Raw genomic sequence first — 25,546 nt, 5'->3', positions numbered from 1 at the left:
ATACCAGGAGGGAAAAAAGCACCTAGCTAATTCTTGGCACCATCATAGCTCATGACCTATATACGATTTTCCACAGCATTCTCACATATGGGAAGTGTTCACTATCATGTGGCACAAGTTCTCATAAGATTGATAAGTCTGTATATTCTATTAAATCTGGAGGAATAAAAATTAAGGTGCTATCCTCTCATTTTTCTTCAGTACACCAAAGGAGCGAGCAAAGGACCAAGACACTATACTAGGGCAAAATTTCAGAGGTCTAATCCCTAACAGAACCTTTGCCAATTTATTAGTAACAAAACACCACAGCAAGACTACCTTACTATCCCTGTAGTTTCCAGCAAAATCAAGCACAACCCATTTCATTAAAGTAACAAGGAGCTCAGACAGGTGTTCACCTTATCACTGCAGATCCACCTGTCAATGACAACCTTATGGTAAAAATCAGAATGTCTAAATTTTGTGCTGAAATCTTAACTTTCTTCATGGTATGAGGGTTGTTGTTAACACTCAAACATACATATATGTATGTACTGTTCCACTTTGGTAACCACTTCTGGCAAGCAGAAAGTTTCTCTAAATGGGTTAGACACAAATCCAGTAAACAGGAAAACGTACGGCACACCTCCCTAAAATAAGCACCAAACATAAGAAAAATAGCAAACAAACATTCAAAATCTAGCTTATTCTTACCAAAATGGACACACCCACAATTTCTCATCAAAACTTACCAAGAGGAGACTGAGAGCTTACTTACTTTAGTTCTGAATTTGAACAAGTATTAGAACACCAGGCACATCCACAATATCCCAAGAAGTTCCACAGAAAAGCCAAGAGGATCCTCCATTCTCGTTCATACCAAAGAACTCATTAGGTGGATTTCTCTCGAGTACACACATACAACTAAAAATCAATCCGCACCGCAACCCCCACCCCTCCTCCAAGCACACGTTGGCATTTTCAGTTTATAGGCGGGTCCTGCAACAGCTAAAAACCAGGAAGCTCCGGAGGAATTAGAAGACTCTGAGTAGGTCATCTCGGGAGAAGTATTAGAACACACAGCAATTAGGGGCAACCAGGAGGAGGATGTCACCTTTCCTTCCTATCCCTTCCAAACTTCACCCACAGGGAACTTACAAGGCCATGGGGGGAGGCCATTTTAAGGAGGCTTGGTTGAGGAAGGAAGGTGCAAGGAAGAGAAAGAGAGGAAATCAAGGAAGGAAGGGCATTCGTGAAGGAAAGCCGACTACTCTCCTCCAAAGCACCCGAGTCGGTGGCAGCACCTAAGGGCCAGAAGAGCAAGGAGCTAGACTTACAAGACCCGAGGCGAGTACAAAAGTAGCGGTGGCTTTTCAATCACGAAGGGGGCCGAGTAGCCTGAATCTCAGAACGGGCCCCACACCCCCAAGAGGTATAAGGACCCCTGTTCTGGCCCGCCGTACCGACTCTCGCCCTCAAGTCAGAGGCTACTACCCAGAGGTCCAGAAGGCGGGAGTTGGCTAGTGCCTGGCTCTCCCAATCCCGCCATGCGGCGCGGGGGCGGCCATCCTGAGGGGTCCGGGATCCAAGAGGGCACAGGGGGGCCGGACGCGGCGCTCACCCGCGGGCCGCCTCCAAGCTCTTAATGAGCTTCTTGATCTTCCAAATTTCCACGTTCCTGTCGGCAGCGCTGGGGTCGTCCGCCATCTTCTCGCCTCCTCCTCCCTAGAGCGGCCCGGCGGGGCCCGGAGACACCAAGACCACAGAGTTAGCGCCGCCGCTGGGGCAGAGCGGCCCCCTTCCTCGCCACCCCCGAGAGGCCCTCCTTTCCTGCCCACAGAGGCAGGCCGCGTCCGCGGCTGGCCTCTCCTTGTCTTGCCTTACCTAAGGGCCCAGTCCTGGGCGGCAGCGGCTGCTTCTCCCCGGCGGCGGCTCCGCGGCGGCGGCGGCGGCTCTGACGTAGGACACCGGCTCCCTCTCTCCAGGCAGCTGCATGTGTTGCAATCTGCTCACATGGGGCCTGTGATCTCACTTCCTCAGCGAGGGGCGGAGTGGAAGGCGGCGGGCGGAAGGGAGTGGACCGGCGCGGAGGAAGAGAAGCTCTGCGCGCGCCGCGACTTCCCATTGGTCCTCCGCTCCGCGGCCTACAACGGGTCCGCTGATTGGCCGCAGCTGTGGCCGCGCTGCCTTGTGAGGTAAAGATCCGGGGGCGGGAAATTCCGCTTTCCTTCCGTCCCGGCGAGCCCAGAGGTGGAAGCGGGCGGAAGCCGGTATCTCTCGCGAGGATTCACTTGAGGCCCGCCAGGTTCCACTGAGGTGGGGGGTGATTTTTAAAGGGCGAGACGCAGGGGTCCTACTTTCCGTTTCTCCTGCCGGCACGGTCGTGGCGGTCGTGAAACGTGTCGGTGCAAGGACTAGACATTGCAGCCCCAGCGCGCGCGGTGACTGTCCCGGGAGAAGCCTCACAGACGCGTGTCGCGCGGAGCGGCTTCTTTGCTGACGAAGCTCGGTCTCGTGAGCGTCACGGCTTGGAGGACTCGGGTTCAGAGTCCCCGCCGGTGGGACGGGGTTTAGGAACCTCCGCCGGATTAGGCCGTGGAGGAAGGCAGCCATCCTATCGCTCTAGTGCTAATACGGACTCACTGTGGACTTGGGGTTTTCTGGGGTTCAAGGTAGAAGGGGTTGCCTGAGGTTGGGGCTCTGGGGCCTTTGACTCCGTAGGTCGTCGTTTTGGTCTGAACTCTGGAGTGAAGGCGGGGAAGGCGTTGAAGCAAAATGGGCTGCTGTGTGCGTTAAGATTTCGTTCTTTCTTTTTGCCAGGCCTGGGGCTTGACCTGAGAGCCTGAGCACTGAGCTTTCTCAAGCTAGCGCTCTGCCTAGTGACCACCGCGCTACTTTGGACTTTTTCTGTATATGTGGACTCGAACCCAGGGCTTTGGGCGTGGTAGGCAAGCACTCTACCACTTCCGGATGTTTGATTGTGTTAGATCCTGTTTTTCTGGGGATACAGGTAAAGTGCGCACTGAGAGCTTACAGTCTTAATTGGGCTTATAACCATTTGTGATTTTTTTTTCTTTAAATGGTTTTGTTAAAGAATTGTACAAGTAATTAGTAGTGTTCCGAGACTGTGTAGAAGGACTCAAAGTGAGGCCTAAAGAGATGAATATAAGCTTGTCAGGAGGTAGCGTCGCACTTTTCGAGAAACTACAAAATGTCCAGAATGTAGGAACAAAGGCAGGAATGGGGAGATAATGTGGGGCCTTTTTAAGCCAGATTTTTTTTTTTTTTTTTTTTTTGGTCGGGGCTTGAACTCTGGTCCTGGGCGTTGTCCCTGGGCTCTTCAGCTCAAGGCTACCTCCCTATCTCTGGGCCACAGCGCCACTTCAGGTTTTCTGGTGGTTAATTGGAAATAAGAGTTTCATGTTCTTTAGTGGCTGAGCTGCTTTGAACTGCGATACTCAAATCTCAGCCTCCTGAGTAGCTAAGATTACAGGCGTGAGCCACCGTGCCCATAAGCCGTACTTTTTTTTTAACACCCCTACTTGGGTTGTTGGACAAAAGTGGAAGCCTCTCCCATGTCATGTGAAAGACAATTGTATCTTAGAAGATGGTGGTGACTACCAATAGAATGAATAATCTGTGAAGGTCAGAGTGTATTAGCGCTGGATAGTGACAAAAATTGCTTCCAAAGTGTCCGGCTGCTATTACTGAGTTAAGAAGTATGAGAAACAGGTTTTGTGAGTGGTCATTGAGAATTTCGTCTTTGGCTTTGTTAAGTTTGAAATAACAGGGAGTAAGAATGTTTACTTTGCAAGATGCTGGGTTTAGTTTCCAGCACCAGGAAAACGTCTATGGTAAGTTTCAGATTGTTTGTGAAACATTTAATATCAATCATATAATTGCATTTCTTTGTATTCCTGATACAATTTGCATGTTTCCTGAACTTTTGTCTACATTTTGGAGTCTTTATACACTGGAAAAATAAAATAAATGTGAAAAGATCCTGCTCAGTCACCAAGTTTTTGGCTTTCTGACTGTTTCAGACTCATATCCTCTGTCACCATATGGTGGGAACACAGGCTAAGAACGGACAAGTCTCTCCCCCAGGAAGTGAATTTTTAAGGATTATCTTCATGTCCTATTTTGTCATTTTTTTTTCTTTTCTTTTTTATTGTAATTAGTAAAAGGGTTACATGATATTTGCCAGATAGAAGGTGCATTAATTCACATACATTGATACCCTTTCACATGTCTTGGTACCCGTTTCCCTCCCCCCCACTATTTTGTCATTTTAAAAGAATGTATTTACTCAAAATAATAGGCTTGCTGTGTTCTGTCGCAAACACTGCTTACTGACTAGGAAGACTATTGTGTTCGAAGTTTTTCTGTATTTCACATTTCCTGAACCTCTCCTTACTGTATACGATTTCTATATTATGTTATCTTGGTTTGCCTTTCCTGCTCATTATTGTGTTTATGTTTATAGTGTTGTTTCAAGTGTATGCTTTGAAGGCTTTCTAGGTTTTCTAGATCTTACAACTTTTTTTGTATGTGAGTTAGATGAGATTGCTATTTCTCAGTTTTGGATTTTTGAAACTTGGTCATTTTTAAAGACTATTACAGGGGCTAGGAATTTCACCTAATGGTAGAGTGCTCGCCTAGCATGCATAAAGACCTGGGTTCGATTCCTTGGTACCACATACACAGAAAAGCCAGAAGTGGTGCTGTGGCTCAATTGGTAAAGCACTAACTTTGAGGAAAGCCCAAGGACGGTGCTCAGGCCGAGTTCAAGCCCCAAGATTGCCCCCCCAAATATATATATATATAGTACCTACCCAGGCCATTTAACTGCAGCTGCAAAAGTGTAGCTACTGCTAATCCACTTCAGTTATCCCTGGCTATAAGGCGTTTTGCTTATTGTGGTTTCACTGTATTGCATTTTTTTTTAAATTTTTTTAATTTTTTTTGCCAGTCCTGGGCTTGTTCAGTCCTCGGGGCCTGAACATTGGCCTTGGACTTTCTCAAGGCTAGAGCTCCACCACTTGAGCCTCAGAACCACTTCCGGCTTTTTTTTTTCTATGTATGTGGTATCAAGGAATCGAACCCGGGTCTTCGTGCATGCTAGGCAAGCACTCTACCACTAGGCCAAACTCCCGGCCCCGCATTTTTTTTTTTTTTAGTACATAAATAATGATCAGTTCCCTCACCTGTTTCCAGAGTTACCTTCCATAGACTCTCGCAACAGGTGAAAATTGGCAAAGCCAGCAATGAGTGAACCGTGATATAGCGAGGGAGAAACACTGCTACTTGGTCCATTTTCAGCTATTATGGGAACATAACTTCTTCGGTAAGCAAGGGATTGCTGTATCTCTAAGTTTAAGTGAGAAGTGAGTATTTGGAAGGAATGGAGCAAACCTTCAAGTAGGTAGAGGCTTTCAAAATGGAGCCATACGGGCCGGGAAGTTTGGCCTAGTGGTAGAGTGCTTGCCTAGCATGCACAAAGACCCAGGTTCAATTCCTCAGGAGCACATACATAGAAAAAAAAGCCAGAAGTGGTGCTGAGGCTCAAGTGGTAGAGCTGTAGCCTTGAGAAAGCCCAAGGACAGTGCTCAGGCCCTGAGTCCAAGCCCCACCTGGCAAAAAAAAAATGGAGCCATGCTCACTCAGTTTTGAGGAGGAAACTGTGATAATAAGGCTGATTCAGTATTTTCAGACTGCTATAGAGGGAGAATAGAATATAAAACCTCTAGCTGCATGTGGTGGCTCTTGCCTGTAATCCTAACTATTCGGGAGGCTGAGATCTGAGTATAGCAGTTCAAAGCCAGCCTAACCACTGAAGACAGAGAGACTCTTTATCTCCAATTAACCACTAGAAAGTTAGAAGTGGTGCAGGGGCCTAGGTGTAGGGCCATAGCCTGGAGCCAAAAAGCTCCAGGACAATGGCTAGGCCCAGAAATAGGGCAGTAACCTTGAGCTGAAGAGCTCAGGGATAGCTCTCAGACCCAGAGTCCAAGCCCCACTACCAACAAAAAAGAAAAGAAAAAAGAGAATATGTAACCTCCAGGTAATGATTCCTTTTTTTTTTTTATTTGGTGGGTCACAGGGCTTGAACTCTGGGCCTGGTCGCTGTCCCTGGGCTCTTCAGCTCAATGCTGGAACCACAACCCCACTTCCCATTTTCTAGTGATTAATTGGAGATGAGAGTCTCAGGGCTTTGTAGTGCTTTGGCTGGCTTTGAACCTCAATCCTCAGATCTCAGCCTCCTGAGTAGGTAGGGTTACAGGCGTGAGCAGTTAAAAGCACAGCTACCAACTTGAGAACAATGCTGTTAGGTGCAGAATTAAGTTGTCTCTAAAGAAGGCAAAGGCCATGGTATGAGTAGTCGAGATGAGGAAAGCAGTGAAAGTTAAGGCCAATTCTTGGGACTTAACTCATAGCCTGGTCATTGTCCCTGAGTTTCTATTGCTCAAGGCTAGTACTCTGCCACTTGAGCCATAGTGCCACTTCGGGCTTTTTCTATGTATGGCTCCTATGAATTGAACCCAGGGTTTTGTGCATGCTAGGTGAGCAAACTACTAGTAGGCCACGCTCCTAGCCCAACAATATATACATACATACATATATATATATATATATATATATATATATATATATATATTCAGGGCCAGGGACTTTGGACTATGGTAAAGTGCTTGCCTAGCATGCATAAAGCCCTGGGAAAATCTGGATATGGGTATGGCACCAACCTTGAATGGAAAAAGCCAAGCAAGAGCAGTTGCAAGGCCTGGAGTTCAAGCCCCAGTTCCAAGCAACAACCTTATTTGCCCACTTCCCACCCCCTTTCCCCAAAATAAGCTGTATGCACTTTTATCAACTTTAGGTAGACAAAATGCTACATGTTCATTTCTACTGACAGGACAGTGATCATAGTTATAGTTATCATCACCTCATCCTCGGCCAAGCATCTCTTTCTCATTGAATCCAGATTATGTTCAGGGAATACTTAGTTCATTTTCCTGGTTCACAAGAATGAATTCTAACTAAGTAACTCTCAATTAAGGTACTTCGGAAACTCCGGGAGGCACAGTACAATCAGTGAGTGAGGGCCAAAAAGAAATGTTGTCTTTCAGTACTTCTAAAAATCCTAAGAGGGGGCTGGGAGTTTGGCCTAGTGGCAGAGTGCTTGCCTAGCATGCAAGAAGATCCGGTTTGATTCCTCGGTACCACATACGTAGAAAAACACAGAAGTGGTGCTCTGGTTCAGGTGGCAGAATGCTAGCCTTGAGGAAAAAGCCCAAGGACAGTCCTCAGGCCCTGAGTTCAAACCCCAGGACTGGCAAAAAAAACAAAACAAGGGGGGCCGGGAGTTTGGCCTAGTGGTTAAAGAGCTTGCCTAGCATGCACGAAGACCCGGGTTCGATTCCTCGGTACCACATACATAGAAAAAAGCCGGAAGTGGTGCTGAGGCTCAAGTGGTAGAGCTCTAGCCTTGAGAAAGTCCAAGGACAGTGCTCAGGCCCTGAGCTCAAGGCCAGGACTGGCAAAAAAACAAAACAAAACAAAAAAAACCCCTATAATTCTATAAGATTTCCATCAAATGTTTTTATGGCTAAAAGCCTAAATTGATTCACACAAATCCCACTTTTTTTTAGACAGGATCTTGTCAAGTAACCTACGCTACCCTTAAGTTTCACCTCAGAAGTTCTAATGGCATGTGTGCTACGACATACAGAGCCCAAGAATTTGTGTGTTGAATTCACAGTTGTCTGGGGCTATGAAATATATATTACTTCATGGTAAAATAGGAATTTCATGCCAAGTACATACCTATAACCCTATCACCTGGAGGAGGGATAAGCAGAGTAGGAGAATGGCAAGTTCCAGACCAACTTGTTGAGAATTTGTCTTATTTAAGTCAGATGCTGGTGCCTCACGTCTGTAATCTTAGTTATTTGGGAGGCTGAGATCTGAGGACTGTAGTTAAAAGCCATCCCAGCAAGGAACATCTCTAGCAAACTACCAAAAATGCTGAAAGTGGAACTGTAGCTCCAGTAGTGTAGAGCCTTGAGCTCAGTAACAGTGCCTAGGATGAGTTCAAGTTTAAGGACAACCCCTCCCCCCCAAGCAACACTATATTGAGTTATATCAGGTGGTTTAAGCCCGTGACAGAAGTCACAGCCAGGAGTTTAGCCTAGTGGTAGAGTGCTCGCCTAGCATTCCCAGTACCATATACACAGAAAAAGCCAGAAGTGATGCTGTGGCTCAAGTGGCAAGAGTGCTGGCCTTGAGCAAAATAAAGTCTAAGGACAGTGCCCAGGCCCTGAGTTCAAGCCCCAGGACTGGCAAAACAGTAATTCTGATCACTTGAGATGCAACAATAACGTAGCCACCTTTTCTGCTAAGGTTGTTAGCATAATAGAGCTGTTAGTCTGGCCCTGTGGTCCATATCTACAATGCCAGCACAAGGTGTAAAGCCAAGCCAGATCTGGCCCATATATATGGAAAGAAAAAAAAAAGTAGTATCTGGGACAGTCTAATACACTGGAAAAACACCAAAAGGAAAAAAAATTGGGGCTCCTGCAACTGAAATGTTACTAAGTTGCACTTGGGGTATGGGGGGGGGTGAAGTTATCTTTAATCCCAGTTTGAATCCCAGTTTGATATGCTTGCACTTTGCCATTCCACATCCACGTTTTGCCGGTTTTGGAGATGAGTCTCACAGACTTCCTCCAAATCCTAGCTACTTAAGTAGGTGGGGTTACAGGTATGAGCCATCAGCACCCAGCTTTGCTAAGTTTCTTTAAGCCATTTCTTGTTCAGTCTTGCTTATTAAAACCAGAAATAGCCAGGCGTTTGTGACTCACGCCTGCAAACCTATCTATTTTAGGAGGCTGAGATTTGAAGAACACTGTTCAAAGCCAGTCTGTGTGACTCCTCTCTAACCACCAGAAAACTGATAGTAGCACTGTGGTAGAACACTAGCCTTAAGCTGAAAGAGCTCAGGGACAGCACTCAGATCCAGAGTTCAAGCCCCATGACTGACCCTCTATCCCCCTCCCCCCAAAAAATATCAGCGGCATGGTGGCTGTGATCTGAGTATCACATTTCAAAAGCTAGCCTGGGCACTAAAGTCTGTGAGACTCTTTATCTCCATTTAACCACTAGAAAACCAGAAATGGAGTCGTGGCTCAAGGGCAGTAGCCTTGAGCTGAAGAGAGGGACAAGGGACAGTTGTCAAGGGACAGCACCCAGCCCAGAGTTCAAGCGCCATGCTTAACTTCTCCTGTTGGGAAATATAGACTATATGACGTATCATAATCCCCAAACCATCACCCACTCACAGACATTAAGACGCTTTTCAAATTTATTTATTTTAAAAAAAAATCCAGAATGGATTCAAAAGAACAGTCATCAAGGATGTATGTGCTAGACACAGGCCAAGAGAATAGCTAGAAAAGTATGCCTTGGGAACATTCACGACTTCATCACTATCTCCTAACATAAATTAGCTTAGTTTTTCATGGACCTAGCTTATGCACTGGCAGAGCTAGGTGGCTTGCCTTGCAAGGCGTCAGTTGCAGGATCACACACACAGGCCATTTATTACAGTATCACTTTTGGCCAAGTAAAAGGACCTTAAACTCCATATGGTCTCATGCTAGACAGACTACCTTCATTCTGTGTGAAATGTTTTCACCCCTCGAAAATATGCCCACTTTAGCACAAACTGATCATTATAGTGATCAATAAATTGTATCCCTACCCCCTTACAATGCTTAAAAATGACAGGCTAGGGACAGAACAATGTGAACTTTCTACTGTTGGATTATCACTCATTAATGATTGGTTAGCTAATTAACACTAAATTTACATTAAGGAAATTATATATAGAATACTGCAAAAACACAGTAAAAAGACTGAAGTTTGCCCATTTCTGCTCAGAAGTCTCTTTACTCCCAAGCTTCATAGTATGCTGTCTTCTCCACTCCAAATGTACTGTAACTATTACTGTTTCTCCTCCTTTTGATCTTCCTTTTGTTCCCCACTGCCAGAACTTCCAGAGCCTTCTCGTTCAGATGCCATCTGTTAAGAAAGTATTTGAAAACCACTCAGCAGGGCTGTTTGCTCTATACTGAACACCAAAAATAAACTTACCCTATGCTTTCCCCTCCCTGCCCCCAATTGTACAATATTGGGCTTTCCATGATTTCTTTTGCCACTTACACCCACTCCAACAGGGCATTTACAAACTACAATACTCCATTCCCTAATGGGTTATGAAAGGAGTCAGAATGACAGTAATTAATAGTAATTCCAATTACAATCGGAATTAAGTTATATCCAAACACCTGTCACACTGATTCTCCTTTCCTCCCTAGTGATAGGCTTTAAAGGTCAGTTATTTGTTCCCCAAAGCCCTTCCTTCCCTTTACCTTTTTGTATGCCATTTCAAAGAGCTTCAGTGATGCTTGCTGAAGGGAAGATGCTGCTTGCCTAATGTTTTCTCCGGTTTCACTGTCTTTACGAGCCAAGAGCTCCCTCATTTTAGATATTTCTTCTTTTAGCTTGTTGCACTTAAAAAAACAAAAACCACAGCCTTTTGAAGTCTCCCATACATGTAGCAGTAATTTTCAGAAACTTTAAATCCCTATCAAGATGCATAGAAAAAATGAATTGTAATAACATTGGTGATAATGCTATTAAGTCCTTTAAAAAAACCCACCTCATCAGCAGGAAGTTGATCTTTGAATTCCTCCATCTTACTTTCTGTGTCATGAATAATTCCTTCAGCCATATTAACTGCTTCAACTCGTTCCTTAGAGAAATTCAAAGTTTTAAGCAGGTAAGTACCTACTGCATACAGGTAAGAGTAAAAAAGGAATTCACTGAACTTTGAGGTAGAATGGCTTTTGGTAGAGATTTCAACTAGATTCTATTAGCATGGAAAATTTTGACAAAAGACTAAAAACAAAGGAAAAAAGAAGGTGAGGGAGAAGAAGAGGAAATAAAGACAAAGCTGGGAACAGTAATCCTAGCTATTCAGAAGGCTCAGATCACGAGCCAGCTGGGGTAAGAAAGACTTTGAGTCTCTTACCTCCAATTAACCGCCAAAAAAAAAAAAAAAGAGAGAGAGAAAAAAGAAGGAAAAAAAAAAACCTGGAAGTATTGTGTGGCTCAAGCTTTGAGCAAAAATCTAAGGATAGTACCCAGGCAACTTTAAGCCCTGGGTCTGGCAAACATAAATCACAAGTCAGACATGGTAGCATGTCTTTATAAACTCAGTTATTACTTAGATAGGCAGAGACAGATGCTTGAGTCCAGGAGTTTGAAGCCAACTTGGGACTATATAGCAAGACTCCAAATAGTTATATAAGGGCAAGGAAAAATAACTTGGGGTTGGGGAGAGGAAAAATAAAAACCAGTGATATGGCCAAAACTCTTACTTCCATGCCCCAGTCTTACTAATATTAAACCTAGAAGAAAGGTCAAACCAATCACCTTCTTTCGACGATCTTCCTCGGCATACTTCTCTGCATTTTTAACCATGTTTTCGATATCATCTTTGCTTAACCCACCAGAAGACTGGATTACAACTGTAATTTTAAAAGGGAAAGGGTTGAAAGAAGGGAGAATCATTAATTTTTTTCTACTATAAAGGAATTCCCTACTAACCTATAATCAAACTGAAAACATGTTCCAAAATACAGAAGTTCAACTGGTCTGTCTGCCTGTTGAAACCTCTCTAACTTAAAAGACAATTACATCTTCCTCCCAAACATTACTTACAAAAGCAAATTTTGCAATTAAAAGACAAAGACTTCATCGTTCCCCTAGAATGAAGGAGAAAAGATAATGCAAAGAACTTATTTACAACCTTACTCAAAGTCTGACAAATGAAGACTTACTCTGCTGCTCCCGTCCTGTGCCTTTATCTTTGGCAGAAACATGTACAATTCCATTGGCATCAATGTCAAATGTTACTTCAATCTGAGGGACTCCACGAGGGGCTGGAGGAATCCCAATCTAGAATAAAATATCCAGAGTAAGCTGTACTTAGAAAGGTTTGGTTCAGCACTATCATTTCCAAATCTGTATGGCTTTTAAGGTATACAAAACATTTGTTTTCTGGACAAATGGACAAAAACACAAGTTCAACTGAGGGTTGGAGTTTGGTTGCTGCTTGAAATTAATGGTATAAAATAGCTAAACTTTGCTATATTAACTGACTACAATCATGATGTACCTTGGGACAGAGAATGAAAGGCAATCTCCCCCTATAAATCACATTACCAAAAGCTGATAAGAAAATAGTAATCATTAGATGTATCTCTTGTGTGCCAAATTTGGGGCTTAAACCCAGGGCCTGGGCACTGTCCCTGAGCTTTTTTGCTCAAGGCTAGTCAACTACCACTTGAGCCACAGGTCCACTTCTGGCCTTTTGGTGAATTGAAAAGTTTCACTCATGGTCTTTCCTGCCAAACTATGATCTTCCATATCTTAGGCTCCTCAGTAGCTAGGATTATTACAGGTGTGAGCCACCAGAGACCAGCTAGGTATCTCTTAAATGAACAATTAGGTGAAATAAGGAATTTCTGAGGACATCCTTCTGTACTTCATTCCAGGTTTAATACAGGATGTATTTGAGCATATAGGGGTTAGAAACTGTTGAACTTTAATCAAGAGGTACAGTATTCATATCGCAGTACCTACCAAAGTAAACTGACCAAGAAGTTTGTTATCTCCGGCCATCTCTCTCTCACCCTGACACACTTTAATCTCTACTTGAGTCTGTCCATCAGCAGCAGTTGAAAACACCTAGAAAGAAAATTTCTTGAGTTGTCAATCTGATTAAACTTCTTTTTATATAGAAGGCAAACCAAGGAAGTAATTCCAGTCTCATTCCTATATTGACCCAGCCCTAAGGTACAATATGTTCAGAACAAAGATCTTTACAGAGATAGAGTAAGGTTAGTATACCAGAAGAGTATAGTATACCAGAAGCTACAGTTTCAACTAAGCAAACTCATTATGCACTAGCAAAGAAAGGCATTAAAATAAGGAGCTGATATATTGAAATTTGCTAATCGGGGTAAACAAGGATCAGAGGTAGGTGATTTATTATGTGCTCAGTTATAGAAAGTCACCACATTTTTCTTCAGAATGATGTGTTGACAAAACATCACTGCACAATACTGCAATAGAGCATTTTAGAAAAACAAGTTACCAAATGTAATGCATTGACACAAAAATAACTTAATCCAAGACCAAGCCATACCCACAAACCATAAAGCTCTGCTTGATAGCTCACCACACTATCCACCTCTTATCATTCACCCAGACATAAGCAATCTCATATAGCCTAGCCACAATACCCTTTGTCCTGCTTTGAGGACAGAAGGGAATACAATGAGATGGTGTAGAATATGACTAGTGATGTCTTTTCTAAAATCATTCCTGTTCCCTGATACATAAGAACAAAAAAGAGAAACAGAGGAAAGAACTTGTCTGGGATGGGAAACAAAGTGAAAAATCAGTGAATTCAATCACACCACTCATAGAACTTAGTATTTTTAACAAGGAGGCAGGAGGAAGGATGACTCTTACCTGGCTCTTTTTGGTTGGAATGGTGGTATTCCTGTTAATAAGTTTGGTAAACACACCTCCTAGAGTCTCAATACCCAGAGACAGAGGAGTAACATCCAGGAGTAGCACATCCGTGACATCACCAGCTAAGACACCTCCCTGAATGGCAGCTCCAATCGCTACAGCCTCATCAGGATTAACAGCTTTACTTGGGGCTCGGCCAAAAAGATCTTGCACAGTCTGCTGAACCTAGTATAAAGAAGAATCTCTGAATATTCAGGGCAACGGCCACAAGAGTAAGAGAGAAAGAACATGCCCTAAAACACCAGCCAGATCTCAAGACACAAAAGAAAGAATGCTTACTAGGGGAGGATATTGAAAGAGGCAACATTGATCAAGAAGCATTGTACTAACATGATTTATGGAACTGTAAGTGCTTGCCTAGCATGCAAAGACTCGGGCTTGATTCCTCAGTATCACATACATAGAAAAAAGCCATAAGTGGTGGTAAGGGCTCAAGTGGTAGAGCTCTAGCCCAGGACTGGCATCCCCCCCCCCCAAAAAAAAAACCCCAAAACACCCAGGAGTAATATAGTTATTAAAATAGGGCTTATTCTTTATTAGGATTACCTATAAGTGCTACTAGCATAGTAGTATGGAACATTTGTTACTATCAAGTGTCTTTCTGACACATAGTTCTTTGCCAGGTTCATTCTGGGTTTACTTTCCTAAGTTCATGTATTTCAACAGAAAAAGCCATGATCATTATTGTAGAGTCCAGAAATTCTACTCAAGACTTCCAAGAAAGAATTGCACTTTCAAAAAAGCCTAAAGTGGCACTGTGGCTCTAGTGGGCTTAGGCAGAGTTCAAGTTCCAGGAATGACAAAAACAAACAGAAAAACAACCAAGTTTGTGCTCAGCTGGGCTCTGGTGGTTCATGTCTGTAATCCTACTTAGTTAAGAAGCTGAGATATGAGGATCAAGATTTGAAGTCAGCTTGTACACAAAGTCAGAGATTCTTATCTCAAATGAATACTCCCCATCCCCACCAGAAGAGAGCTATGACAAGGGGTAGAGTACTAGCCTTGAGCATAAAAGCTCTGGGCTGTGCCCAGGTCCTGATTTTAAGCGCCAGGACTGACACAGATATTTCAAAATCTTTGGCTTCAAATTTTCATTCCCAAAAGCTTATAAAACATCAGTATTTTCCCCTCACACCTAAAGACATTTTGCTCTTCTTAAATCCTTTTACTGATAGCTCTTCAATTAAAAGACTAAAGCTAAAATAAAAATCAGGTGCACCTCCCTTTCAAGAAAAGAGAATGGGTCTCAAGAATATATTATGTACATTATTTCCTCATGACAAGAACTCATAGGTTCATACCTTGGGCATCCTAGTCATGCCACCGACAAGAATCACTTCTCCTATGTCACTCTTGGTAACTTCTGCATCCTGCATAGCTTTCTGGCATGGAGCAATAGTCCTTTTGATAAGATCAGTGACAATTCCCTCAAATTGAGCCCGAGTCAGCTTCATATTCAAATGCTTAGGTCCAGAAGCATCCATAGTGAGATATGGCAAGTTGATGTCAGTCTGCCAAGAAATGTTTAATTATCAGTGGGAATGCTAAATGGTAGTTAAGTTACTTTAATATTCCAGTTAAAGAAAGAGACCATAACCTAGGATAAATCTTGAAGTCTCTGAAAGAGTAGGACTTACTACTCCAGAGATAATATAGAGTTCACTTTAATGATGACACTGTTTTTCGTGTATAGATAAAAGGAAAACTTACTCAGAGATACCTGAGGGATGGGTTGAGCCAATAAGCGCAGGTAGGGAAGTAAGTAAGGATTAATCTGGTATTCTTCATGTATGAAAACAGAACAGTGGCTAGTCAAGCTGGGCATGGTAGGTCATGCCAGTATCTGGGGGTGGGGGGTGGGGCAGCGTTGGGAAGGACATGAGAGTCTAATGAAAAAGCCAGTAGAACTGTGGCTCAAGTATACTATCAAAAAAACACTAAGGGACATTGGGCACAGTGGCTCATGCCTGTAATTCTAGCTACTCAGGAGGCTGAGATTTGAGGATTGCAGTTCAAAGCCAGCCAAGGCACTAAAGTCTGTAGGACTCTTATCTCTAAATAAATAACCACTTGAAAACCAGAAATGGAGTTGTGGCTCAAAGCCTTGAGCCAAAGAGTTCAGGATAGCACCCAGGCCCAGAGTTCAAGCCCTACAACCATAACCAAAAGACAAAACCAACAACAGCAAAAACCAAATAAAGTATAGTGCCCAGGCCCTAAGCTCAAGCCTTACTCAGTACTGGCACCAATAAATAATAAATGGGTACATCAAGACCAAGGAAATTTTCCATGTCTTACCTGTACAGATGAGGAGAGTTCACACTTTGCCTTCTCAGCAGCTTCCCGAACCCTTTGAAGTGCCATGTTGTCCTTGGTTAAATCAACGCCAGTCTACAAAATGAATGCAAACAATACTATCATTAGTGAATTGATAAGCACTATTTATACTTTATAATAGTCTTGTATTTATTGCCAACCACAAGCTACAATAATCAGCATAGTTCAGTTCACTCACAAACTTGAAATGCAATTATTTCAATACCAAAGCTGTAAGCAAAGCAAATAAATACCCAGAGTTGCAATGCTTATTAAACTGACCTCTCTCTTGAACTCTTTTACAATATGTCGTAACAAAGCTTGGTCAAAGTCTTCACCACCTAAGAAAGTATCCCCATTGGTGGATTTCACCTCAAATACTCCTTTCTGAATTTCCAGGACAGATATATCGAAAGTTCCACCACCTAAATCATACACAGCAATGCTAAAAATAAAGAAAAAGAAACCTTAAGGAACAAAAGCTATAAAAAGGAAATGAAATTCAACCCAAATAAAGATAAACCCATCTGTTTTCTTGAGAAATAATTGTAAACTGCCAAAGTTTTTATAAGTGTGTTAACACACATGAGTCAAATCAACTTCATTTCTATTTTTATCTGTGTCAGTAGGCTTGAACTCAGAGCCTCAGCCCCATCCCTTCATTTTTCACTCACAGCTGGTGTTCTACACTTGAGCTACTTTACTTCTGCTTTCTGGTAATTAATTGTAGCTAAGAGTGTCACGGATTTTCCTGCTTTAGCTGGCTCAATTCAAGCCATGGATCTTTTGAGTTCAGACTTTTCAGTAACTAGAATTAAAAGTGTGAGCAACTAGATTTATTATAATTATTATGCCAGTCCTGGGGCTTGAGCTCAGGGCTTGGACACTGTCCTTCAGCTTTCTCAAGGCTAGCACTCTACCACTTGAGCCACAGTACCACTTCCAGTTTTTTCTGTGTTTGTGGTACTAAGGAATCAAACCCAGGACTTTGTGCATATTAGGTGAGCACTGTAACATTAGGCCACACTCCTGGCCCTTCAGATTATTTTTGTTGGTTATGGAACTTGGGGCCTGGGCACTGCCCCTAAATTCTTTTGCTCAAGGCTTGTGCTCTACCACTTTAAGCCACAGCTCATCTTCTGATTTTCTAGAAGTCAACTGGAGATAAAAGTCTCAAGATGGGCCGGAAGTTTGGCCTAGTGGCATTAAGAGTGCTTGCCTAGCATACAAGAAGACCAGGGTTCAATTCCTCGGTACCACATACATAGAAAAAAGCCGGAAGTGGTGCTGTGGCTCAAGTGGTAGAGCTGGAACCTTGATTTTTAAATTACCAATATGTATACCAACAGAAAAAAAAAAATTACCAGGTTTTAACAGTAGAATGGACTTGAAATAAGCAATGATTTACAGTCTTAAGACTACCTAATCGTGGGCCAGGAGTTTGGCCTAGTGGAAGAGTGCTTGCCTAGCATGCACGAAGACCTGGGTTCAATTCCTTGGTACCACATACTTAGAAAAAGGCAGAAGTAGTGTTGAGACTCAAGTGGTAGAGCTCTAGCCTTGAGAAAAAGCCAAGGACAGTGCTCAGGCCCTGAGCTTAAGCCCAGGACTGGCAAAAAAAAAAAAAAAAAGACTACCTAATCGTAGTTTCATACATTCAAGTTAGAATTTACAGTACAAACTTACACTTTGTCTTCAGATTTGTCTAGACCATAGGCTAGAGCAGCAGCTGTGGGTTCATTAATCACACGAAGCACATTTAGTCCTGATATCTGGCCAGCATCCTTAGTGGCCTAGACAAGACAGAAATGTAATATATAAGTATCTACATAGCATCTTTACCCTGTGTCACAGGTACTGTTATCTTCTGTGAATAAGATAAGTAACTGGCCTTACCTGTCTCTGTGAATCATTGAAATAAGCAGGGACAGTGATTACAGCATTTTTTGCTGCATGTCCCAAATAATTCTCTGAAAAAGAATCAAAGAATAAAGCTCAACATGACATTATTCCAATAAGCAATATGAATCCTAATAACCAGTGTTATTCTTTTTTTGAAATCAAAGATATATCAGCTTTTTAGAAAGTAACAGAAAGATCTTGTGGGCTAACACTAATAGTAAAGATACTGCTGATATCTGAGGAAAAGAGAAAGAGATAGAAAAATGGCTTAGTGGTAGAATCCTTGCTAGTGCATTAGGCCCTAAGTTAAATGAGAGGTAATATAAATGGATATTTGGAGCCAGGCACAGTGGCTAGGGTACGTAATCCTAACTACTCAGGAGGCTGAGATTTGAGGATGGGGTCAAAGCCAGCCCTGGGGCCCGGGTACTAAAGACAGTTAAGGCTCTTATCTCCAATTAACCACTAGAAAACTGGAATTGGCACTGTGGCTAAAGGGGTAGGGTGGTAGCCTTGAGCTGAAGACTTCAGGGACAGTACCCACCTACTCCCAGAGGTTTAAGCCCCCTGACCAAAGAGGATGAAAAAGAAGGATATTTAGCTAGGTGCTAGCTACTTAGGAAGTTGAGATCTGAGAATTGTAGTTTGAAGTCAGTTTAACCAGTGAGAATCTCATCCCATACAAAGCACCAAAAAAGGCAGATGTGGAATTCAAGTGGTCTGAGTGCTATCCTTGAGCATAAGGCTCAGGAATAAGGCCAGTGCTCTGAGTTCAAGACAGGACTGAAATAAAAAACAAAAAACAAAAAAAAACACCACTCATGTTGGCCACAGTGGCTCATGCCTATTATCCAAGCTACTCAGGAGGCTGAGATCTGAGGATTCAGGTTCAAAGCCAGCCCGACACAAAAGGACCTAAAACTCTTATCTCCAATTAACCTATAGAAAATAAGAAGTGGGGCTTGGCTCAAGGATAGGGTGTAGCCTTGCGCTCAAGAGCTCAGGGATGGTGCTCAAGCTAAGTTCAAGCCCCATGGCCCACAAAATAAATAAATAAACAAATAATCTCATGTTTGTTACAGTGAAAGTTCACCAATGTACATTAACTTTTACGTTTAAATATTAGCTTCTTCAACTAGCAAGGGCTTTTAATATACAACACTATCTCTTAGTAGAAAAAAGAAACATGCCAAGCATTATTTGGAAAGCTTAAGTTTTATCTGCAGACTATGTTGAAAGAGTAGCAAATTTTTTTTTTTTTTAGGGACCAGTGGTAGAGTGCTTGCCTAGCAAGCACAAAGACCCAGGTTTGATTCCTCTGTACTGCATACACAGAAAAAAGCCAGCTGTGATTCAAGTGGTGGAGCTATTACTCTGAGAAATCCAGGACAGTGCTTAGGCCCTGACTTCAAGCCCCAGGACTAGTTAAAAAAAAAAAAAAAAAAAATTTTTTTGGGGGGGTGGGGTACTCAGTCATCCCTAGACTTTCTGTATATAAGGTGCCACAATTCATCTATAAGACACTACAGAACTTCTAACCTGAGAGGGACCATACAATTCTTTGAACTTTTCCCAGAAGTGAATTACATCAACTCACCTGCAGTTTCTTTCATCTTCATCAACACAAATGCTCCAATTTGACTTGGAGAATACAGTTTTCCATGAGCTTCAACCCAGGCATCACCATTAGAGGCACGGACAATTTTAAAAGGAACATTCTTCCTAAAAGTCACAAAAATTATATGGAGAAAGCTAGGCAGTATAACCTATTATGACAAGGATATAATATATTAATTTGCCACCTTAAAAGAAATTCACAGCCAATAAATGATAATATCTCAAAAATGTGTTCTTTTTTGGGGGTGGAGTGGGTTATGGGCCTTGAACTGTGGGCCTGGGCACTGTCCCTGAGCTCTTCTGCTCAAGGCTACGGTCCTACAAGTTGAGCCTCAGCCCCACTTTGTTTCTAGTGATTAACTGAAGAAAAGAGTCTCAAGTTCTTCAGTGCCCATGATGCCTTTGAACCACAATCCTCAGATCTCAACCCCGAGTAGCTAGGATTATAGGTGTGAGCAACTGCACCAGGCTCAAAAAGATTTTTGAAGGGCCAAGAGTTTGGATTAATGGTAGAATGCTTGCCCAGGATGCATGATGACCTGGGTTCCATTTCTTTGTACCATACATAGAAAAGGCTGGAAGCCCGACGCGGTCATATGGCATATCAAGCACACTATAGGTATGTATCTACTCAAGAGAAATAAGAACATGTTCACACAAAATCTTGCACACAAATACGTAGGACACCTGGGCCCCAATGGCTCATACCTATAATCCCAGTTATTCAAGAGGCTGAGATCTGAGTATTGCAGGCATCCTAGGCAGGAAAGTCTAAGATTCTCATCCCCACTTAACCACCAAAATGCCAGAAGTGGTGTCCCTTTGCAACACCCCCTACTCTCTCCTTTTGAGAGCATTCATTCTGTTATGAGTATCCCGACTTTCTGCTTGACCGTCATCTGCTTTTTGTCTGCTTGCCTGCATACTTACAAATCGGAAGTGAAGCTGTGGCTCAAATTGGGCACAGCACTAGCCTTGAATAGAAAAGCTTATGAACAGTAGTTGGGCTCTGAGCCCAAACCCCAGGACCAGAACAAAAGCAAGACAACCATATGATATCAGTATAGCTCTAAAATGGAGAGAACCCAAATTCCAGACAAACCAGTAAATATGTATCTCTATACAGCAGAATATTAACTAGAATGAAGCATTAAGATAAGCAACCAAGATAAACCTTCAACAATCCTAAATCAATCACAGAAGCTCAAGATTCTATTCATGTGGAATTTATATTTCATGTAAGGCTCATGGGGGGGGGAGTTTCTGTCCTAGAACTTGAACTCAGTGCTTAGACATATCTGCTTCAAGTCAATGCTCTACCACTTTGAGCCACAGCACTACTTCTGGTTTTCTGGTGGTTAATTAGAAATAGGAGTCGCAAAAACTTTCCTGCCTGGACTGTCTTTGAACCATGATCTTTAGACCTCAGCTAGGATTACAGGTATGAGCTGCTGGTGCTCAGCTCAAGCACTTTTTGTTGTTTTTTCTTTAAGATTAACTATCAGGAACTCTATTTGGCTTATATGTTCAACATCGACCTAGTTCAATTGACAATGGGTGCTTGCCAATGAATATAAAGCATCAGTAAGTTCAGGCCCCAGTATCCAAGGAATAGGAAGAGGGGAGATGGGAGAGGATAAGATGGACAACTAAGTTCAGGAAAGCCTCACAAACCTTCATACATCCTATTACAATATATACCTATCATGAAGGTCGATGTATAGATCTAACATGTTAAAGCAAATATTTTTCTTTTTGCCAGTCCTGGGACTTGAACTCAGGGCTTGGGCACTGTCCTATGCGTTCTCAAGGCTACTGCTCTACCACTTGAGCTGCAGCACCACTTCTGGCTTTTTCTGTGCATCTGGTACCCAAGAACAGAACCCCGGGCCTCGTGCATGATAGATGAACACTCTACTACACCATGTTCCTGACTCCCAGATTTTTAAAAGGAATTATCCTTTGCTAGAGATAGGAATAATAAAATGATGAAATAAAGGTATTGTAGGAATCCTGTTCAAAGTAGTGAAATATCTTTTATGATTCTGCTATTACTCACAGGTCTTTCTGTACTTCAGGGTCATCATATCGCCGGCCAATGAGACGTTTGGTGGCATAGAATGTATTGTTTGGGTTGGTTACAGCTTGTCGCTTCGCTGGCATGCCAACAAGGCGTTCACCATCTGCTGTAAAGGCAACAACGGAAGGAGTGGTTCTGGCACCTTCAGCATTCTCCAGCACCTAAAATTTCCAAAGTAAGACCAAGAATATGCTTATAGTTACCACTGTCATTTTTGCAGCAAAACAGCAGCCACATGGAAGATAAAGGTAAGAGAATTAAAGTTTAAGGACAGGCTAGACAAAACATGGCCAGCTGTCATCCCAGCTGTGCAAGAGGCAATGTCGGGAAGATCAAGTTCTGAGATTGTTCCCAGGTAAAGCTGGAGACCCTATTTGAAAACTAAAAACAAAAAAAGTGTGGGGGGGGGACAACAAGCAGAGGTATGGTTCTAGTGATAGAGCCTTTATCTAAAAAACTCAAGACCAAGTTCAAGCCCCAACTGCCAAACTGTGGTCCTAAATCACAAAACAAATTCCTGTGAATAACAACACTAATTTGGATGCTTTGCTACTATAAAAGCAAATTCATTAAATATTCACTGTTGAGACTATACTGACTTAATATCTTACTATCTTTAGTCCTTTCCCTGAAACTTACAAATTATTATTAAAAAAAAAAAAAAGGTGTGGGGGGGTGCACACAAAAGCTATCAGATAGCAAAGCACTAAAGCCCTGAGTTAGTACCTTAGCAAAAGCCAAAAAATATCAGTGCTGGAAAAGTTATCGCTCCCATTTTTTTTTCTTTTTTTTTTTTTTGCCAGTCCTAGGTTTGGGCTCAGAGTCTGAGCATTGTCCTTGGGTTTTCTCAAGACTAGAACTCTACCACTTGACCCACAGCACCACTTCTGGCTTTTTTCTGTGTATATGGTACTGAGGAATCGAACCAGGGTCTTTGTGCACATTAGGCAAGCACTCTACCACTAGGCCAAACTCCAGGTCCCTCAAATTTTTTTCACATTTTGTGGTGGCTACAAATTTCAAGCATATAGAAAAAAAATGCCCTAAGGAAAGGCCTATTACTCTGGCATGGTATCCAAGTGGGACACAAGACTCCTGTATATAGCTCAGATTGTCTCAGAGGAGAGTATGATTCAAATAGGAAATAAGTCCAAATTAAAAGTAGCTTTTAAAATGCAAATCAGGTTCCTGAATCCCTCATGTACATAAAGTTGGATTGAGGAAAGTAACTTAGAAGTTCTGATCATGCTTACTTTTGCTTGTTTGCCTTCCATCACGGCCACACAGGAGTTGGTAGTACCCAAATCAATTCCAACCACTGCACCCTTGATTGCTTCTGACCTATAAGATATTTAAAACATTATGGTTGGTGCCTTAAAAGTGATCTCAAGGGGGTAGGGAAACGGGTACCAAGACATGTGAAAGGGTATCAATGTATGTGAATTAATGCACCTTCTATCTGGCAAATATCATGTAACCCTTTTACTAATTACAATAAAAAAAAAATGTGCAAGGGGAAAAAAAAAAAGTGATCTCCAAAATGACTAGAGAAAACATACTGAACATTTATTTGAGATGAGAGTTAATAATGGCACATTATATAATACAGATGGGTAATTGAGAGGTTACTAACAAATGCAGAGACTAGTACTTTCCTTCAAAGAAAGTTATGCCTAGCGTTGGTGGCACATGCCTGTAATCCCAGCCACTTAGGAGGCTAAACCTGAGGATGATGGTTCAAAGCCAGCCCAGGCAGGAAAGTCTGTGAGACTCCTATTAACTTCTCCTGTTAACTTCCACAAAACAGGAAGTGGAGCTGAGGCTCAAAGTGATAGAGGACTACCTTGAGCACAAAAGTTCAGGGTCAGAACCCAGACCCCGATTTTAAGCTCTACCACCACTAACAAAAAGGAAGTCACACTTACGCATAATCTCTCCTGGAAACAAATCTAAAAGCCTCATGACTAAGGCCATTCCAGCCATCCTGAAAAAAAAAAAAAAAGCGCATTATTCATCAAGTACATAAAGAAATTTTCACTTATTCCAACTCCTGAGTAGCCTGTACAACAAAGAGAAGAAAAAGTGCTTGAAGTACTTTACAATAGGGTTTTTCAAGTCTGGCATTATTGATCTTTAATCCATTTCCTTTTTTTTTTTTCTGCTGTTGCTGGGGGGCTTTTTTTTTTGGCCAGTCCTGGCTTGAACTCAGGGCCTTGGGATTTCCTCAAGGCTAGCACTCTACCACCTGAGCCACAGCACCACTTCCGGCTTTTCTATATTTGTGGTACTGAGGAATGGAACCCGGGTCTTCCTTCATGCTAGGCAAGACTCTACCACGAGGCCAAACTCCCGGTTAGGGGCTGTACGCGAAGCAACTATGACCTCTACTCAACTACATATCCTCAACTCACAATAACCTACTTAATTTATTTCAAGCCCTTGCCAGAGAGCCTCTGGGGACAAACTACTTCTGGGTAAGGACCACTGCACACATTTTTCTTCAGTTTTCCTTGTAGTATACCTCACTCTGAATATACCTCACTCTGAATATGTAGTATACCTCATTCTGAATATGTGTACTCAAGTTTAAATTTAAATAACTCACAAGACACTCCTGCACACGTTGTCATACAACTACTTTAAAGGAACCATGGTGGGGCCGGGAGTTTGGCCTAGTGGTTAAAGTGCTTGCCTAGCATGCATGAAGACCCGGGTTCGATTCCTCGGTACCACATACATAGAAAAAAGCCGGAAGTGGTGCTGAGGCTCAAGTGGTAGAGCTCTAGCCTTGAGAAAGTCCAAGGACAGTGCTCAGGCCCTGAGCTCAAGCCCAGGACTGGCAAAAAATAAAAAATAAATAAAGGAACCATGGTTAATTTGATGGAATATCTAAAAACTTCAAGGATTAAGTACTGGCCTTCCACTGGCCTCACTTTCACTGATTGAAGAGCTACAGTTCCCATTCTCCAAAGACACACTTTTTTTTTGGATAAAGTTAACTTCCTACATCCACACTCTGCCATGTTCCAAATAGCAAATGAGTACTATCCCACACGAAGTGTTTTGAAAAGATACTCCTTACTGTAAAAATCGGACTCTTCTTAATGCGGTTTCCCCCGCCCCCCACACCCCGCTTTTAATCCCAGTAAGAACACCGGGGCTCTGTTTAACAGAAAACGAGCAAGCGTACTCTCAAGTTCAAACAGAACCTAGAATAATTATTCCTCTAACCTTTGCTCCAGTGGCAAAATCTAGCCAAGCCGTTAGCTTGGGCCGCCAGGACCACTACCTCCTAATTACTGTTGAGCAGTGTGACTCAGCAGGGCCCAAGACACAGCGGTAGAATTCTGAACAGGGCCTCGAGCCGGCAGCACAAACTACTACATGGTTGGCTCCCCGCCGTTCCCGCTGATTTCTCCTAGAGGAGCCTGACCTCGAAAGGCGTACACGGCCTGCACCACTGGACTGAGGTTTTGAGTTCCGAAGGAATGCCCGGAAGTTCCTTACCTGGTGGCGGACGGCCGTAGGGCCCCGGGAGGCTGCGGCACCCACGAGGCGGGCTGCTGCGGCTCGGCTGGCGCTTATCATGGTGGCTGGACGGATGGAGGTGAAGAGTGAAGCAAACACTCCGTAGGCCCGGAGCTGCGCAGCACTGTGGAGGCAGCGTTTCTGGAAACCTCCAACCACGTGGGGTGGGGGGGGAGGGCGGGGGTTGGCCGCTGTGCCCCCAGAGGCCCGCTTTTCCGCTGAGGCGTCCTCAGAACTGCCTGACCAAAAAAACGATATTACTTAACGCTTCCTCTACTACAGAGCGACGGTAATGAGCTCCGATATATAATTATACAGAGCCAAATCCCTTTAGTAAAGCTACATAAGCTATGGTATCTGTAAAGAGCGAGAGGAGGCGGAATGATAATTCAGGCAATAGCAGAGCCAGACCCGGTCCTCAATGGCAGGAATGACTCAAGGTCACACGGGATAAAT

At 42.9% G+C, this 25,546-nt stretch overlaps 2 protein-coding genes and 1 non-coding gene across 3 annotated transcripts in view; all 3 read right to left on the bottom strand.

Annotated features, from left to right (window-relative positions):
* Nucleotides 1-2,041, bottom strand: part of Etf1 (eukaryotic translation termination factor 1) — a 30,497-nt gene extending 28,456 nt beyond the window's left edge. Inside the window, exons 1-2 of the mRNA XM_090331442.1 lie at nt 1,864-2,041; nt 1,601-1,704 (exon numbers count right to left, since the gene is read on the bottom strand). Coding sequence (XP_090187568.1) covers nt 1,601-1,686 — 86 coding nt within the window. The 5' untranslated portion in view covers nt 1,687-1,704; nt 1,864-2,041. The remainder of the gene's footprint in view (nt 1-1,600; nt 1,705-1,863) is intronic.
* A 7,288-nt stretch (nt 2,042-9,329) lies between these two features.
* Nucleotides 9,330-25,253, bottom strand: Hspa9 (heat shock protein family A (Hsp70) member 9). Its single transcript, XM_090331441.1, has 17 exons — nt 25,070-25,253; nt 23,488-23,546; nt 22,816-22,903; nt 21,542-21,723; nt 19,463-19,587; nt 17,860-17,933; nt 17,650-17,756; nt 16,246-16,408; nt 15,946-16,038; nt 14,949-15,158; nt 13,585-13,812; nt 12,691-12,795; nt 11,886-12,003; nt 11,479-11,573; nt 10,703-10,795; nt 10,413-10,553; nt 9,330-10,062 (listed from the first exon to the last, which is right to left on the bottom strand). The coding sequence occupies exons 1-17, from the start codon at nt 25,148-25,150 to the stop codon at nt 9,985-9,987; spliced, it is 2,040 nt and encodes a 679-aa protein (XP_090187567.1). The 5' UTR covers nt 25,151-25,253; the 3' UTR covers nt 9,330-9,984.
* Nucleotides 13,102-13,168, bottom strand: LOC150064065 (small nucleolar RNA SNORD63). Its single transcript, XR_016535306.1, has one exon. It is a non-coding gene; the product is annotated as a small nucleolar RNA SNORD63 (small nucleolar RNA).
* Nucleotides 25,254-25,546: the final 293 nt, after the last annotated feature.

This window comes from Megascapheus bottae, chromosome 4 (assembly GCF_031878675.1).
Source record: "Megascapheus bottae isolate mThoBot1 chromosome 4, mThoBot2.hap1, whole genome shotgun sequence".
Taxonomy (NCBI): Eukaryota; Metazoa; Chordata; class Mammalia; order Rodentia; family Geomyidae; genus Megascapheus; species Megascapheus bottae.
Note: the sequence above shows the minus strand (reverse complement) of the source record. Positions and strands in the feature narration are given on the sequence as shown.

Excerpts from the sequence above, each read along its gene's own strand:
- Hspa9 (XM_090331441.1), bottom strand. The coding sequence starts at position 25,150 with ATGATAAGCGCCAGCCGAGCCGCAGCAGCCCGCCTCGTGGGTGCCGCA. Across the intron at positions 19,588-21,541 it reads CCTGAAGTACAGAAAGACCT|GAAGAATGTTCCTTTTAAAA; the intron begins GTGAGTAATAGC and ends TGTGACTTTTAG. Across the intron at positions 15,159-15,945 it reads AACTCTCCTCATCTGTACAG|ACTGACATCAACTTGCCATA; the intron begins GTAAGACATGGA and ends ATTTCTTGGCAG.